Source organism: Panulirus ornatus, chromosome 53, assembly GCF_036320965.1.
Source record: "Panulirus ornatus isolate Po-2019 chromosome 53, ASM3632096v1, whole genome shotgun sequence".
Classification (NCBI taxonomy): domain Eukaryota; kingdom Metazoa; phylum Arthropoda; class Malacostraca; order Decapoda; family Palinuridae; genus Panulirus; species Panulirus ornatus.
Window position 1 is genome coordinate 19,597,052 of NC_092276.1, and position 15,431 is coordinate 19,612,482.

The 15,431-nt window shown below is 40.0% G+C and overlaps 2 protein-coding genes across 3 annotated transcripts in view; both read left to right on the top strand.

Annotated features, from left to right (window-relative positions):
• Positions 1–15,431, top strand: part of LOC139765296 (uncharacterized) — a 120,915-nt gene that overhangs the window by 14,981 nt on the left and 90,503 nt on the right. For both annotated transcript variants that reach the window (XM_071692681.1, XM_071692680.1), the window contains exons 2-5: positions 1,038–1,086; positions 1,259–1,524; positions 8,755–8,861; positions 9,952–10,087. In XM_071692681.1, the coding sequence (XP_071548782.1) occupies positions 1,060–1,086; positions 1,259–1,524; positions 8,755–8,861; positions 9,952–10,087 (536 nt within the window). In that variant the 5' untranslated portion in view covers positions 1,038–1,059. The remainder of the gene's footprint in view (positions 1–1,037; positions 1,087–1,258; positions 1,525–8,754; positions 8,862–9,951; positions 10,088–15,431) is intronic.
• Positions 10,784–14,896, top strand: LOC139765295 (protein ABHD8-like). The gene has a single exon (XM_071692679.1). It carries the CDS (start codon positions 11,380–11,382, stop codon positions 11,959–11,961), a length of 582 nt encoding a protein of 193 aa, XP_071548780.1. The 5' UTR covers positions 10,784–11,379; the 3' UTR covers positions 11,962–14,896.

Here is a 15,431-nt window from a genome sequence, read left to right on the forward strand (position 1 = left end):
GGCGAATAGTATGAAAGAGAAAAGTTTAAAGAAATTGAAAGGTAATGTAAACAAAAGTAAAGTAATGAGGTGTAGCAGGAGGGGATGAGATAGGATGGTACAAGCATGTTTCTGCTGGGAAAATCTGGAAAAGTTGGAGTGCTTAAGGTACCCAGGAGTGGATTTGGCAGCAGATGGATTCATGGAAGTTGAGGTGAGTCATAGGGTGGAAGAGGAGGGCCAGGTGAGGGTATTCCCTCAAAGGCCCAGTCCTCTGTTCTTAACGCTACCTCGCTAATGCGGGAAATGGCGAACAGTTTGAAAGAAAAAGAAAGAAAAGGTGTATTTGAAGGTATGATCACCCTGACAGTGATGTATGAGCTCTGAAAGCAAAAAAAGAGGGTGGACATGTAAGAAATCGAAGGCCTAAGGACAGTATGTGGTTTGAGATGGATTAATTAATGTTAGGAATGACAGAGTAAGAGAGAGGTTTGTTAGTATGTCCAGTGTGATTGAGAGAGCTGACCAAGGTGTGTTATAAAAATATTTTGGACATGTGGACAGGATGAGAAAAGACAGACTAACTAAGGGGAACTACATGTCAGAAGTGAAGGGAGGAATGAGGAGTACTTATGAGTACCTACAACAAGATTTTGCCCTCAAACAGTGCTAGTGTATAGTGCTCATCACATATTTTACTTGATGACAATACTGTTGGTCTCTGCTGCCACACAGGAGACCAAGAGAGAGAATGAAGGATGGAGTGAAAGAAGTTTTGGGATATCATAGTCTGAACATTCTGGAGAGTAAGAGGTGTGCATGGGATAAAGTGAATTGATGTGATATGGTATATAGGGGGTACACATGCTATCAGAGGGGTCTGTTGGACTTGGCTGTGGATGATGGGCTCAGGTTTTGCTGTATTATACATGATGGCGAGTAAGTGAGTTTGAGCATTTGAGGCTGCTTGTTCATCTGTTTCTGTGCTACCTCATTAAGGCAGGAAGCACTAAGCAAATATGAAAAATAATGCAGAGTATATATGTTCCTTTTTCCAGGTGCTGCTATTTCAGTTACAGCATGAGTACCAATGAGGAGTGGAATGAGGTATGTGCCATGTGTTTTCCAGAGGAAATTCCTTGATGAATATTTTGATAACCAGTATTTGACGTATCAGAAGTTGTTATTGATTGTGTATAGATGTTGAACTCTTCAGTATCATGAAATGTCCTGTTCACATTCTTATGGGTGTCTAAGTTTGCTCTTTTGTGTGTTGTAGAGCCTGGACAACATGGATTACTTGATCAACTGTATGGAGAATTTAGAAAGGGAAGATGTTATTTACCTGGAGGAGTATTTGGTTGGTGATGGAAGCCTTGATTCCCAGTCTACCAGTTATTGGGGTTCTTTAACAGAAGAAAAGACCAATGAAATTTCATCAAATACTAGAACAGATGAGTTTGAGGTTGAAAGTAGGGGCTGTGTAGCTGAACAAGGAAGGGATGAAAATCCTGGCAATTTTGAAAATTCAGTGAAGATGATGAGGTGAGAACTGTTAATTATAGGTCATGTTGATTTAAGAAATGTACCATAAGAGGTGAGAATTTATTGGAGAATGGCTTAGATAAAAAATATGGCATTAAAGAGTATGTTGATGTATTGAAGTATGTTGATGGCTTAGAAGTATGTTTGGAATTTACAGAAAGCTGAGAATTATCTTTAGTCATGAATGTTGCAATGAGACTAGTTTACAGTTAGGTTATCATAAATGACGTTTTTACCTTTGTAAATACAGAAGTTACTGACCTTGTTAATTACTACAAGTGTAGGAGTAATGAAAGGGATGGTAATATTTTGATAAGCATGTAAAAGAGAGACTTTTGGATGTAACTGTGCCGAGAGTGGCAGCTGGTAGGATGTCTGAGCATTATCTTGTGGAGGCAAGGGTGAAGATTTGTAGAGTTTTTCAAAAAAGAGAAGACAGTGTCATGGAGTAAAGAATGATGAGAGTAAGTGAGCATAGAAAAGAGATTTGGATGAAGAAATACCAGGAGAGATTGAGTGTAGAATTGCAGTTGAATTTGTTAGGAAAGGGGCTGACTGTGTTGTTGATTGGTAGGTTAGGATATTAAGTGTATGTATGGACCATGAAAAGGTGTCTGTGGAGTGGTGAATGCATGTATAGTGCAAGGGCAAGGGGTATAAAGGAGAGTGTTCAAACTAAAGAGGTATAAGTTTGTTGAATATGGGAGGGTATTAATTGAGAGGGTGAGGGCATCAGATTGGGAAGGAGCAGTGTGGTTTCAGAAATGGTAGAGGATGTAAGATCAGGTGTTTGCTTAAAAAAAATGTTTCTGAGAAATACTTAGAAAAAGAGATGTGTTGATAGAAATGCTTTGTGGGAGGAAAGTTGTTAGAAGCAGTGAGAGCTTTCTATCTAGGGTGTAAGGTTTGTGAACTAGTTAGAATAGAGGAGAGTGAATGGTTACAAGTGAAGGTTGGTCTGTGGTAGGGGTATGTGATACCACCATGGTTGTTCAGTTTGCGGTAAGGGAGGTAAATGCGAGAGTCTTGGAGAGACGGGCAAGTATGCAGTCTGTGGAGGATTAGAGGGCCTTGGAAGTGAGTCAGTTGTTTGATGATGATACAGCACTGATTGCAGATTCGAGTGAGAAATTGCAGAAATGACAAAGTTTGGAGAAGTGTGTAAAAGGAGAAAATTGAGAGTGAATGTGAATAAAAGCAGGGATTTAAGGTTTAGCAGGGTTGAGGGACAGGCTAGTTAGGGTGTGAGTTTGAGTGAAGAAAAATTGGAGGAAGTGAAGTGTTTTATATATCTGGGACTTGACATGGCAGTTGATGGAACTATGGAAGCAGAAGTGTTACTGGGTGGGGTAGAGGATGAAGGTTCTGGGATCGCTGAAGAATGTGTGGAATGAGAGATTATTTGAGAGAGTCAATGGGTGTGTTTGAAGGAATAGCAGTCCCCAAAATATTATATGGATGCAAGGCACAGGCCATAGATAGACCATATTGAGGAGGGTAGATGTGGTAGAAATGAAAAGTTAGAGGACAGTATCTGGTGTGAGGCAGTTTTACTCAGTAAGTAATGAAAGGGTAAGAGAGATGCATGCTAATAAAAAAGAGTTTGGTTGAGAGAGCAGAGGATGATGTGCTGAAATGGTTTGGACAAAAGAAGAGAATGAGTAAGGAAAGGTTGACAAAAAAGATGTCTGTGTCAGAAGTGGAGGGAACAAGGAGAATTGGGAAATGAAATTGGAGTTGGAGAGATTTTGAATGAGCAGGGTCTGAATATGCAGAAGGGTGAAAGGTGTGCACGGGATGATGTGAATTGGAATGTTGTTGTTACTAGGGCTGACAAGCTGTTGATGGTGTGAACCAAGGCATGTGAAGTGTCCAGGGTAAACCATGTAGAGTTCTTTGGGCCAGGTTTTGGATAAAGAAATATGGTTTCATGCAGTACACACAACAGCTAGAAAATGGATGTGAGTGGATATGGCCCTTCTTCATTTGTTTCTGGCACCACCTTGTTAATGTAGGAAATAGCAGTCAGGCATGAAAAGAGAATGATTTTAGAAAAATTAGTGATACATTGATAAAGTGGATATATTACTATATATTTATTTATTTATTTTGCTTTGTCGCTGTCTCCCGCATTTGCGAGGTAGCGCAAGGAAACAGACGAAAGAAATGGCCCAACCCACCCCCATACACAATGTATATACATACACGTCCACACACGCAAATATACATACCTATACATCTCAATGTACACATATATATACACACACAGACACATACATATATACCCATGCACACAATTCACGCTGTCTGCCTTTATTCATTCCCATCGCCACCTCACCACACATGGAATACCATCCCCCTCCCCCCTCATGTGTGCGAGGTAGCACTAGGAAAAGACAACAAAGGCTCCATTCATTCACACTCAGTCTCTAGCTGTCATGCAATAATGCCCGAAACCACAGCTCCCTTTCCACATCCAGGCCCCACACAACTTTCCATGGTTTACCCCAGACGCTTCACATGCCCTGATTCAATCCACTGACAGCACGTCAACCCCGGTATACCACATTGATCCAATTCACTCTATTCCTTGCCCTCCTTTCACCCTCCTGCATGTTCAGGCCCCGATCACACAAAATCTTTTTCACTCCATCTTTCCACCTCCAATTTGGTCTCCCACTTCTCCTTGTTCCCTCCACCTCCGACACATATATCCTCTTGGTCAATCTTTCCTCACTCATTCTCTCCATGTGCCCAAACCATGTCAAAACACCCTCTTCTGCTCTCTCAACCACGCTCTTTTTATTTCCACACATCTCTCTTACCCTTACATTACTTACTCAATCAAACCACCTCACACCAAACATTGTCCTCAAACATCTCATTTCCGGCACATCCACCCTCCTGCGCACAACTCTATCCATAGCCCACGCCTCGCAACCATACAACATTGTTGGAACCACTATTACTTCAAACATAGCCATTTTTGCTTTCGGAGATAATGTTCTCGACTTCCACACATTCTTCAAGGTTCCCAGGATTTTTGCCCTCTCCCCCACCCAATGATTCACTTCCGCTTCCATGGTTCCATCCGCTGCCAGATCCACTCCCAGATATCTAAAACACTTTACTTCCTCCAGTTTTTCTCCATTCAAACTTACCTCCCAATTGACTTGACCCTCAACCCTACTGTACCTAATAACCTTGCTCTTATTCACATTTACTCTTAACTTTCTTCTTTCACACACTTTACCAAACTCAGTCACCAGCTTCTGCAGTTTCTCACATGAATCAGACACCAGCGCTGTATCATCAGCGAACAACAACTAACTCACTTCCCAAGCTCTCTCATTCACAACAGACTTCATACTTGCCCCTCTTTCCAAAACTCTTGCATTCACCTCCCTAACAACCCCATCCATAAACAAATTAAACAACCATGGAGACATCACACACCCTTTCCGCAAACATACATTCACTGAGAACCAATCACTTTCCTCTCTTCCTACACGTACACATGCCTTACATCCTCGATAAAAACTTTTCACTGCTTCTAACAACTTGCCTCTCACACCATATATTCTTAATACCTTCCACAGAGCATCTCTATCAACTCTATCATATGCCTTCTCCAGATCCATAAATGCTACATACAAATCCATTTGCTTTTCTAAGCATTTCTCACATACATTCTTCAAAGCAAACACCTGATCCACACATCCTCTACCACTTCTGAAACCACACTGCTCTTCCCCAATCTGATGCTCTGTACATGCCTTCACCCTCTCAATCAATACCCTCCCATATAATTTCCCAGGAATACTCAACAAACTTATGCCTCTGTAATTTGAGCACTCACTCTTATCCCCTTTGCCATTGTACAATGGCACTATGCACGCATTCCGCCAATCCTCAGGCACCTCACCATGAGTCATACATACATTAAATAACCTTACCAACCAGTCAACAATACAGTCACCCCCTTTTTTAATAAATTCCATTGCAATACCATCCAAACCTGCTGCCTTGCCGGCTTTCATCTTCCGCAAAGCTTTTACTACCTCTTCTCTGTTTACCAAATCATTTTCCCTAACCCTCTCACTTTGCACACCACCTCGACCAAAACACCCTATATCTGCCACTCTGTCATCAAACACATTCAACAAACCTTCAAAATACTCACTCCATCTCCTTCTCACATCACCACTACTTGTTATCACCTCCCCATTTGCGCCCTTCACTGAAGTTCCCATTTGCTCCCTTGTCTTACGCACTTTATTTACCTCCTTCCAAAACATCTTTTTATTCTCCCTAAAATTTAATGATACTCTCTCACCCCAACTCTCATTTGCCCTCTTTTTCACCTCTTGCACCTTTCTCTTGACCTCCTGTCTCTTTCTTTTATACATCTCCCACTCAAATGCATTTTTTCCCTGCAAAAATCGTCCAAATGCCTCTCTCTTCTCTTTCACTAATACTCTTACTTCTTCATCCCACCACTCATTACCCTTTCTAATCAACCCACCTCCCACTCTTCTCATGCCACAAGCATCTTTTGCGCAATCCATCACTGCTTCCCTAAATACATCCCATTCCTCCCCCACTCCCCGTACTTCCATTGTTCTCACCTTTTTCCATTCTGTACTCAGTCTCTCCTGGTACTTCCTCACACAAGTCTCCTCCTCAAGCTCACTTACTCTCACCACCCTCTTCACCCCAACATTCACTCTTCTTTTCTGAAAACCCATACAAATCTTCACCTTAGCCTCCACAAGATAATGATCAGACATCCCTCCAGTTGCACCTCTCAGCACATTAACATCCAAAAGTCTCTCTTTCGCACGCCTGTCAATTAACACGTAATCCAATAACGCTCTCTGGCCATCTCTCCTACTTACATACATATACTTATGTATATTTCGCTTTTTAAACCAGGTATTCCCAATCACAAGTCCTTTTTCAGCACATAAATCTACAAGCTCTTCACCATTTCCATTTACAACGCTGAACACCCCATGTATACCAATTATTCCCTCAACTGCCACATTACTCACCTTTGCATTCAAATCACCCATCACTATAACCTGGTCTCGTGCATCAAAAGCACTAACACACTCATTCAGCTGCTCCCAAAACACTTGCCTCTCATGATCTTTCTTCTCATGCCGCGGTGCATATGCACCAATAATCACCCATCTCTCTCCATCAACTTTCAGTTTTACCCATATTAATCGAGAATTTACTTTCTTACATTCTATCACATACTCCCACAACTGTTTCAGGAGTAGTGCTACTCCTTCCCTTGCTCTTGTCCTCTCACTAACCCCTGACTTTACTCCCAAGACATTCCCAAACCACTCTTCCCCTTTACCCTTGAGCTTCGTTTCACTCAGAGCCAAAACATGCAGTTTCCTTTCCTCAAACATACTACCTATCTCTCCTTTTTTCACATCTTGGTTACATCCACACACATTTAGACACCCCAATCTGAGCCTTCGAGGAGGATGAGCACTCCCCGCATGACTCCTTCTTCTGTTTCCCATTTTAGAAAGTTAAAAATACAAGGAGGGGAGGATTTCTGGCCCCCTGCTCCCGTCCCCTCTAGTCGCCTTCTACGACACGCGAGGAATGCGTGGGAAGTATTCTTTCACCCCTTTCCCTAGGGATAATATACCATGTCTCCATGGTTGTTTAATTTGTTTATGGATGGGGTTGTTAGGGAGGTGAATGCAAGAGTTTTGGAAAGTGGGGCAAGTATGAAGTCTGTTGTGAATGAGAGAGCTTGGGAAGTGAGTCAGTTGTTGTTCGCTGATGATATAGCGCTGGTGGCTGATTCATGTGAGAAACTGCAGAAGCTGGTGACTGAGTTTGGTAAAGTGTGTGAAAGAAGAAAGTTAAGAGTAAATGTGAATAAGAGCAAGGTTATTAGGTACAGTAGGGTTGAGGGTCAAGGCAATTGGGAGGTAAGTTTGAATGGAGAAAAACTGGAGGAAGTAAAGTGTTTTAGATATCTGGGAGTGGATCTGGCAGCGGATGGAACTATGGAAGCGGAAGTGAATCATTGGGTGGGGGAGGGGGCGAAAATCCTGGGAGCCTTGAAGAATGTGTGGAAGTCGAGAACATTATCTCGGAAAGCAAAAATGGGTATGTTTGAAGGAATAGTGGTTCCACCAATGTTGTATGGTTGCGAGACGTGGGCTATGGATAGAGTTGTGCACAGGAGGGTGGATGTGCTGGAAATGAGATGTTTGAGGACAATGTGTGGTGTGAGGTGGTTTGATCAAGTAAGTAACGTAAGGGTAAGAGAGATGTGTGGAAATAAAAAGAGCGTGGTTGAGAGAGCAGAAGAGGGTGTTTTGAAATGGTTTGGGCACATGGAGAGAATGAGTGAGGAAAGATTGACCAAGAGGATATATGTGTTGGAGGTGGAGGGAACGAGGAGAAGTGGGAGACCAAATTGGAGGTGGAAAGATGGAGTGAAAAAGATTTTGTGTGATCGGGGCCTGAACATGCAGGAGGGTGAAAGGAGGGCAAGGAATAGAGTGAATTGGATCGATGTGGTATACCGGGGTTGACGTGCTGTCAGTGGATTGAGTCAGGGCATGTGAAGCGTGTGGGGTAAACCATGGAAAGCTGTGTAGGTATGTATATTTGCGTATGTGGACGTGTATGTATATACATGTGTATGGGGGTAGGTTGAGCCATTTCTTTCGTCTGTTTCCTTGCGCTACCTCGCAAATGCAGGAGACAGCGACAAAGCAAAAAAAAAGAAAAAATGTATATATACATATATATACACATACATACGCACATATACACACGTACACACATATACATATGTATACATATGAAAAATGTGAGAGATAATTTAGAAAACTGAAACTTCTAGCTTGATATGAAATGAAAAATGAATGTCACATAATGGTTCAACCTCTGGCTATGGAAAAGGGAAATGTATAATTTATTTACACAAACGTCAATAGTAGTTTTCATCAATTTAACCACTGTATCATACTGACTGGTCCACTTCTCTTATCATGAAACAGGAATATTGGCTTATGATTGGCTTATTACTATGTATAATTATTTCTTAACCATTTATGAATAGCAGACAAGATTACCCATGAATGTTTTTCATTATTCTTGAAAGTATCAAGACCTGCTGTTACAGAGCATGTTTTGGCAGAAATTAATGTCTTTCACTGTGATTTTTTTGTGTTATGTTCTCAGAAATGGTGATGGTGACAATATGTTAAGAGCTGTAACACATTCCAGATCAACGAGAGGAGTCACAAAACCAAAATTTGTTACTTATGAATCATTTCCTGCAGTGAAAGGTAGTTTTTTCAAACTCATTACAGATCTGTCTTAGGTCATGTTATATGCCTGTTACATTTAGATAGCATTTAACAGCTTAAAATGATATTTCATTGCCATCCAAGGAAAATGATATTGCACTAAAGGTGTTGTGCAATATATGAATAAATTGTGAAACTTACAATCCTCATTGCTGTTAATGCATTTACTTCTCTTATTTTGACTTATCCTGTAGTTATTTATTTGTATAGATAGCCCAATACTTAGCTTCATCTTGCAATAGAAGTGTCATAATAGATGAATTTTTGCATTTTGCCTTGTGGAAGATCTTTTCTTTGGTCACATTCATGCCTCACCCTGACTTTATCTCTGATAATTTTCAAAACAGTGTCTTTCAGTTATTCCCTTTTATTTTTCTGTGCCTCAGCTCCTTTACATTTCTGTGTTTATTGGTCAATGCTGCTCTTATTTTCTTAACTGTTTTTTCAAAGTGTAAGCAGTTATTGACCTCATCACATTGTGATAGCCAAATCTTTATGAAGAATTTTTCAGCAGTGTTAGCCAAACCTTTATAAAAAAATTTCAACAAATATTTTGAACATAGCTTTCAAGTGTCAGTCTCAAATTTTGTGGAGTTTGATGATGGTTGAAATGTTGTAGGAAGATTCTTTGTGTGCCACTTTTCCTTGACATATGAAATGTATATGTAGAGTAGATAGGTGGATAAATGAAATTATAGATACTGAGCTGTTTTTTATTGAAGGAGTACTCTACCTATAAGGTATTCCCTTTTATTATGACTGTCTTTAGTCCACATCTATTCTTTGAATAGTTCTTGTTTTCACATAGTCTTTAACAGTATTTTACATAATCCATTGTATTTAAAGCTGCCAGATAGATAGTATTTACATAATGTAGCTTCTTTAAAGCTGCCAGATAAATCATAACTGTAGCTTTTAGATTAGAAGAGAAACACTGATTTTTAAAATTTCCTTTTTGTTGTCCTTTTAGTAAAAAATTTTATTGAAAATTTTATAATATTTAGGTTGTCTAACTTTAACATTGCTAGGTATCACAATGAGGTACTATAATTGTCAGTATGATTGGCAGAGAAACCATTCATGTGTGAGTTATGTGGATTAAGACTGGCCACTCGAGAGAGCAGAAGAAGACACATTCTTGCTAAACACATTAAGGAGCGCACCAACCTCTGCAACATCTGTGGGAAAGCCTTCATCTTTAAATTGTAAGGGTATGATTTTAATTTGCTTTTACTGTTAGTTTAATTCTTTTTGATGTTCTGAGTTCTAGACAGAGAGGAAATTAAATGTTGATGTTCATTCAGGTATATAACAAATTTATTTTTTTTTAGGGGAGGTAAGTTTAAGAAAATAAGAAAGAGATGAGGGGTATCTGTTAAAGTAAATTTTTCTTAACCATTGTCTTGCCACCAGTTGATTGAATTTTTCTTTAACCCTATTGCTATGGTTTTGATTTCCATCTGCATTCCTGAGGAGTGCTGATTTTCTACTAAAGTATGAAAATGGTGATTAGTCCTTTTTAACTATGCTTTTATCAAGGCAAAACCATAAATTTTCCATATCTGGCATTACTATCCCTTTATAAAGCATCTGATAGAATGGGGGAAATAAGTAAAATGAAACTGCAGTATTTAGAGGTTTCACTTATAGGATGGCATAAACTTCCACATCTTCCTTTTCTTTCATACTATTCGCCATTTCCCGCAGTTAGCAAGGTAGCATTAAGAACAGAGGACTGGGCCTTTGAGGGAATATCCTCACCTGGCCCCCTTCTCTTTTCCTTCTTTTGAAAAAAAAAAAAATGAGAGGGGAGGATTTCCAGCCCCCCGCTCCCTTCCCTTTTAGTCGCCTTCTACGACAGGCAGGGAATACATGGGAAGTATCCTTTCTCCCCTATCCTCAGGGATAGATATATAGGGTAGTGAGTGGTGGGATGAAGAAGTAAGATTATTAGTGAAAGAGAAGAGAGAGGCATTTGGATGATTTTTGCAGGGAAAAAATGCAAATGAGTGGGAGATGTATAAAAGAAAGAGACAGGAGGTCAAGAGAAAGGTGCAGAAGGTGAAAAAAAGGGCAAATGAGAATTGGGGTGAGAGAGTATCATTAAATTTTAGGGAGAATAAAAAGATGTTCTGGAAGGAGGTAAATAAAGTGCGTAAGACAAGGGAGCAAATGGGAACTTCAGTGAAGGGGGCTAATGGGGAGGTGATAACAAGTAGTGGTGATGTGAGAAGGAGATGGAGTGAGTATTTTGAAGGTTTGTTGAATGTGTTTGATGATAGAGTGGCAGATATAGGGTGTTTTGGTCGAGGTGGTGTGCAAAGTGAGAGGGTTAGGGAAAATGATTTGGTAAACAGAGAAGAGTTAGTAAAAGCTTTGCTGAAGATGAAAGTCAGCAAGGCAGCAGGTTTGGATGGTATTGCAGTGGAATTTATTAAAAAAGGGGGTGACTGTATTGTTGACTGGTTGGTAAGGTTATTTAATGTATTTATGACTCATGACTTTTGATTTGTTTGTGCCTCAGGGACGCAAGTGTGTTGTTATTGGACATGGTTGTGGATGTTCTTTGGCTGCAGCTTTAGCAAGAGGTCGAGCATTGTCAGTGCGCCTAGTTGTCTTAGCTAGCTCTGGTGGACCCAATCCCCTTATCCCCAATCCTCCAAGCAAATCTTTCCTGCATTCACATCTTGCTGCATTCCTGAGCCCATTTTTGGCTTGTGGTTGTTGCAGTCGTGAAATCCTATATGCTCCAAGAGGGAAGCACTTTGCTGCTGCCACCCTCTCTGGGTCAGCCATCACTCCAACTCCTCGTTATGTTCTTGAGCATGTAGCTAAAGGACAGAACTGGCCTGAAGGAGATGTTGCCTTTCACCGCCGCATCACAGTTCCTACACTCTTGTTACATGGCATGAAGGATGACCGTGTTTCATTGGTGGAAATGTGTGAAATGGAGAGAACAATCCCTAGAGCTTTCCTGGAGATGATACCTGGTGGTGGTCATGACTTGATGACAGATGCTCCTCTTGAAGTTTGCCATGCTGTACACCGTTTCATCAAGAGGTGGAAGAAGCAGCTTTAGAAGTCATAATTTTCACCCCAAATTTTTATGTTTTGTAAACTTTTTAATAAAAAAGAATTGATACTTCAGGGATACATTTTGACTGTTATAGTGAATGAATCATTGTATTCAAAATGCTAAAATCTATTGAGAGACCTGCTAAGCCTGTAACTGAAAGAAATAGGAATTGCTGTCTACCATAAAAAGCTGCAAAGGGTCATATACCTTAGAATACAATGAATCAGACATTCTGAGATTTTAGAGTACCTAGCTGCCTCTCTTCTGTATCAATGCCTTTTTTATTCATTGGATATCAATACTAGTCAGGTAGAGTGAAAATTTTGGTGGAGATCTGGGTGTGAGGCACAGCTGTGTGATGTCACTGTAGCTTTTTAATATATGTATGGATGGAGTGATAAGAGGGTGAAAGCAAAACTAGGGAAAAGAGGTGTAGTGATGGAGTGTGGTGATGAATTATGGCATCTTCTGACAAGCCTGTTTGCAGATGATACTGTGTTGGTTGCTGAGAATGAAGGGGAGTTGCTAAAAGTTGTATGTATAATGACTTTTGTAAGCATAGGTGGTTGGAGGTAAATGTGAGTAAAAGTAAAGTAATGGTGTGTGAAAGGGAACAGAGTGAAAGTTTAGATTTTCCTGAGCCCAATGGATTGAAAGTAAAACGTGTACTAAACTGATATGGGTGGGGGGGAGAAGAACTGGAAGAGGTGACAGAATTTAAGCATTTGGAAGCTGTCTTGGCAAAGTTTAGTGATATGAAATGAGACATAAGGGAGAGAGCAGTACAAGATAGAGGAGCCAATGGAGACAATAGAATAAGGAAGGGTAGAGGTGTAAGTATGGAAATGAAGAAAGGATTAAGTGACAAGCATAGTCATCCCAATCCCAACCTATGCAGCTGAAACATGATTATGGGGTTATTTGAAAGAAGCATGCAGTAAGAATTAATATTAGTAGCAATGAAAGTAATGAGGGGGTGTATGAGAGATCTGGTATGGCAGGAAATGCAGAGGGAATGAATTGTGGAGTGGTAGATCTTTGGCTCATACTTCACGAGTCAGTGGTCGTACCATCGTACCCAGGGGTCGTACCGTTGTAACCCCTGGGTCGTACCGTCGTACCTGTTGGTAGCAACGTTGTACCGTGGTTGTAGTCGTACCCAGTGGTCGTACCGTCTTGAAACAATACTTTGGAATGGCTTGGGCAATTGAAAAAAATGCAAGGAGAGTATGACAGTATGATTAAAGATGTTGGTGTGACAGGAAGACCATCTGTGCCTTTGGGAAATAAAATGGAAGAGTACCACATGGAGAGAAATTGGGGAAGAACCCATGGAATGGTGTATGCAAGGGAGGTATGTAAGGATAGGCATAAGTTGAGACTCTTTTGCTGAGGCCATCCCCTTGATGGGAGTTTCCAGAGGGAATGGGCATCAGAAATATAGGTAGGTAGATAGAAGATGATATCCACTAAGCCATAGTAACTTGTTGGCACTTCACCAACATAGAAATTCTGGATTATGTATAGATTGTCAAATTGAATAGTTTAGAGTATTATCATAAGTGATATTTCCAGTTGTTAATGGTAGCTAATGCATAACAGCTGTAATTGTAATACTCCAGGTACTTGGAGTATGGTAATAAAATACAGTATGGTAATAAAATACAGTATCATGCTTCTTGGTTCTGATGAGCTACAGATAGAAATGTAATGATTATTAGTTGAATTTTTGTTTTTCTCTCTCTTTCTGTTAGCTAAGATGGCACGGGCAACTGAGGTCTTAATCATGGAAAGTTCTGTGGGGCCTGGATGTGGAAAGGGAGCTGTGGTTTCAGTGCATTATACATGACAGCTAGAGACTGAGTGTGAACGAATGTGGCCTTTGTTGTCTTTTCCTAGCGCTACCTCTCGCACATGCGGGGGGAGGGGGTTGTTATTTCATGTGTGGTGGGTTGGCGATGGGATCGAATAAAGGCAGACAGTATGAATTATGTATATTTGTATATATGTATATGTCTGTGTGTGTATATATATGTATACGTTGAGATGTATAGGTATGTATATTTGCGTATGTGGACGTGTATGTATATACATGTGTATGTGGGTGGGTTGGGCCATTCTTTTGTCTGTTTCCTTGCGCTACCTCGCTAACACGGGAGACAATGACAAAGCAAAATAATAATGATAATAATGATATATATACATATAAACCCTAGTCTGAGCCAGGTACCCATTTTATCGACCAATCCACAGGGGTGGATAAACAGCTAGGTTGACTGTGAACCATTTTCACAACCAGAATTTAAACCTATGCATCACTAACACCATCACATAGCATAATAATACAGGTAGAGAAATAGAGAGTATTCCACTCAGAAGAGACAGCAAGTATTATGTCTGAAGAGAAGGGGAAAAATCTGAATTTGTAGGATTATGTATACAGCTGAATGAATGTTTTAATCAGATAGCTCATACAGAACTTTCTCCAAACATCACAATCTTTGCCCATTGTTCTGTGCTGACACTTGTCTGATACTCGTACCATCCTCACTATTCTTACTATCAGTCATCTCCTGCTATCACTAACCGACTTTCTCACACCATTGTTGATTCCTTTTGTGTTATATAAAAGGAAAATTTACTACCATCATTCTTCTTTAAATGTAGGAAATTACTGGCTACAGAGAAAGGCAAGATTTTGTTTGCTTTGTAGTTAGTGAAATAGATTAAGATCCAAGCGAGGAGCACTGTACTTTAGAGTGTAAGAAATAATAGAATATTGCTTGGTTGAATGCCAAATCTTGTTACACATAATGTTAAGATAAGTTACACTAATTTCTTGAATTTTTGAAGGCATCTTTGTGCATTTTCCCCTCATGTAATTTCTATGTATATATATATATATATATATATATATATATATATATATATATATATATATATATGTGGTATACAGGGGTTGACGTGCTGTCAGTGGATTGAATCAAGGCACGTGAAGCGTCTGGGGTAAACCATGGAAAGCTGTGTAGGTATGTATATTTGCGTGTGTGGACGTGTGTATGTACATGTGTATGGGGGGGGTTGGGCCATTTCTTTCGTCTGTTTCCTTGCGCTACCTCGCAAACGCGGGAGACAGCGACAAAGTATAAAAAAAAAAAAAAAAAAAAAAAATATATATATATATATATATATATATATATATATATATATATATATATATATATATATATATATATATTTCCCTGGGGATAGGGGAGAAAGAATACTTCCCACGTATTCCCTGCGTGTCGTAGAAGGCGACTAAAAGGGAAGGGAGCGGGGGGCTGGAAATCCTCCCCTCTCGTTTTTTTTTTTTTTTTTTTTTTTTTTTTTTGATTTTCCAAAAGAAGGAACAGAGAAGAGGTCCAGGTGAGGATATTCCCTCAAAGGCCCAGTCCTCTGTTCTTAACGCTACCTCGCTATCGCGGGAAATA

Bases quoted from the DNA above. Each gene is read 5' to 3' on its own strand.
- LOC139765295 (XM_071692679.1), top strand. From the start codon at position 11,380: ATGACTTTTGATTTGTTTGTGCCTCAGGGACGCAAGTGTGTTGTTATT.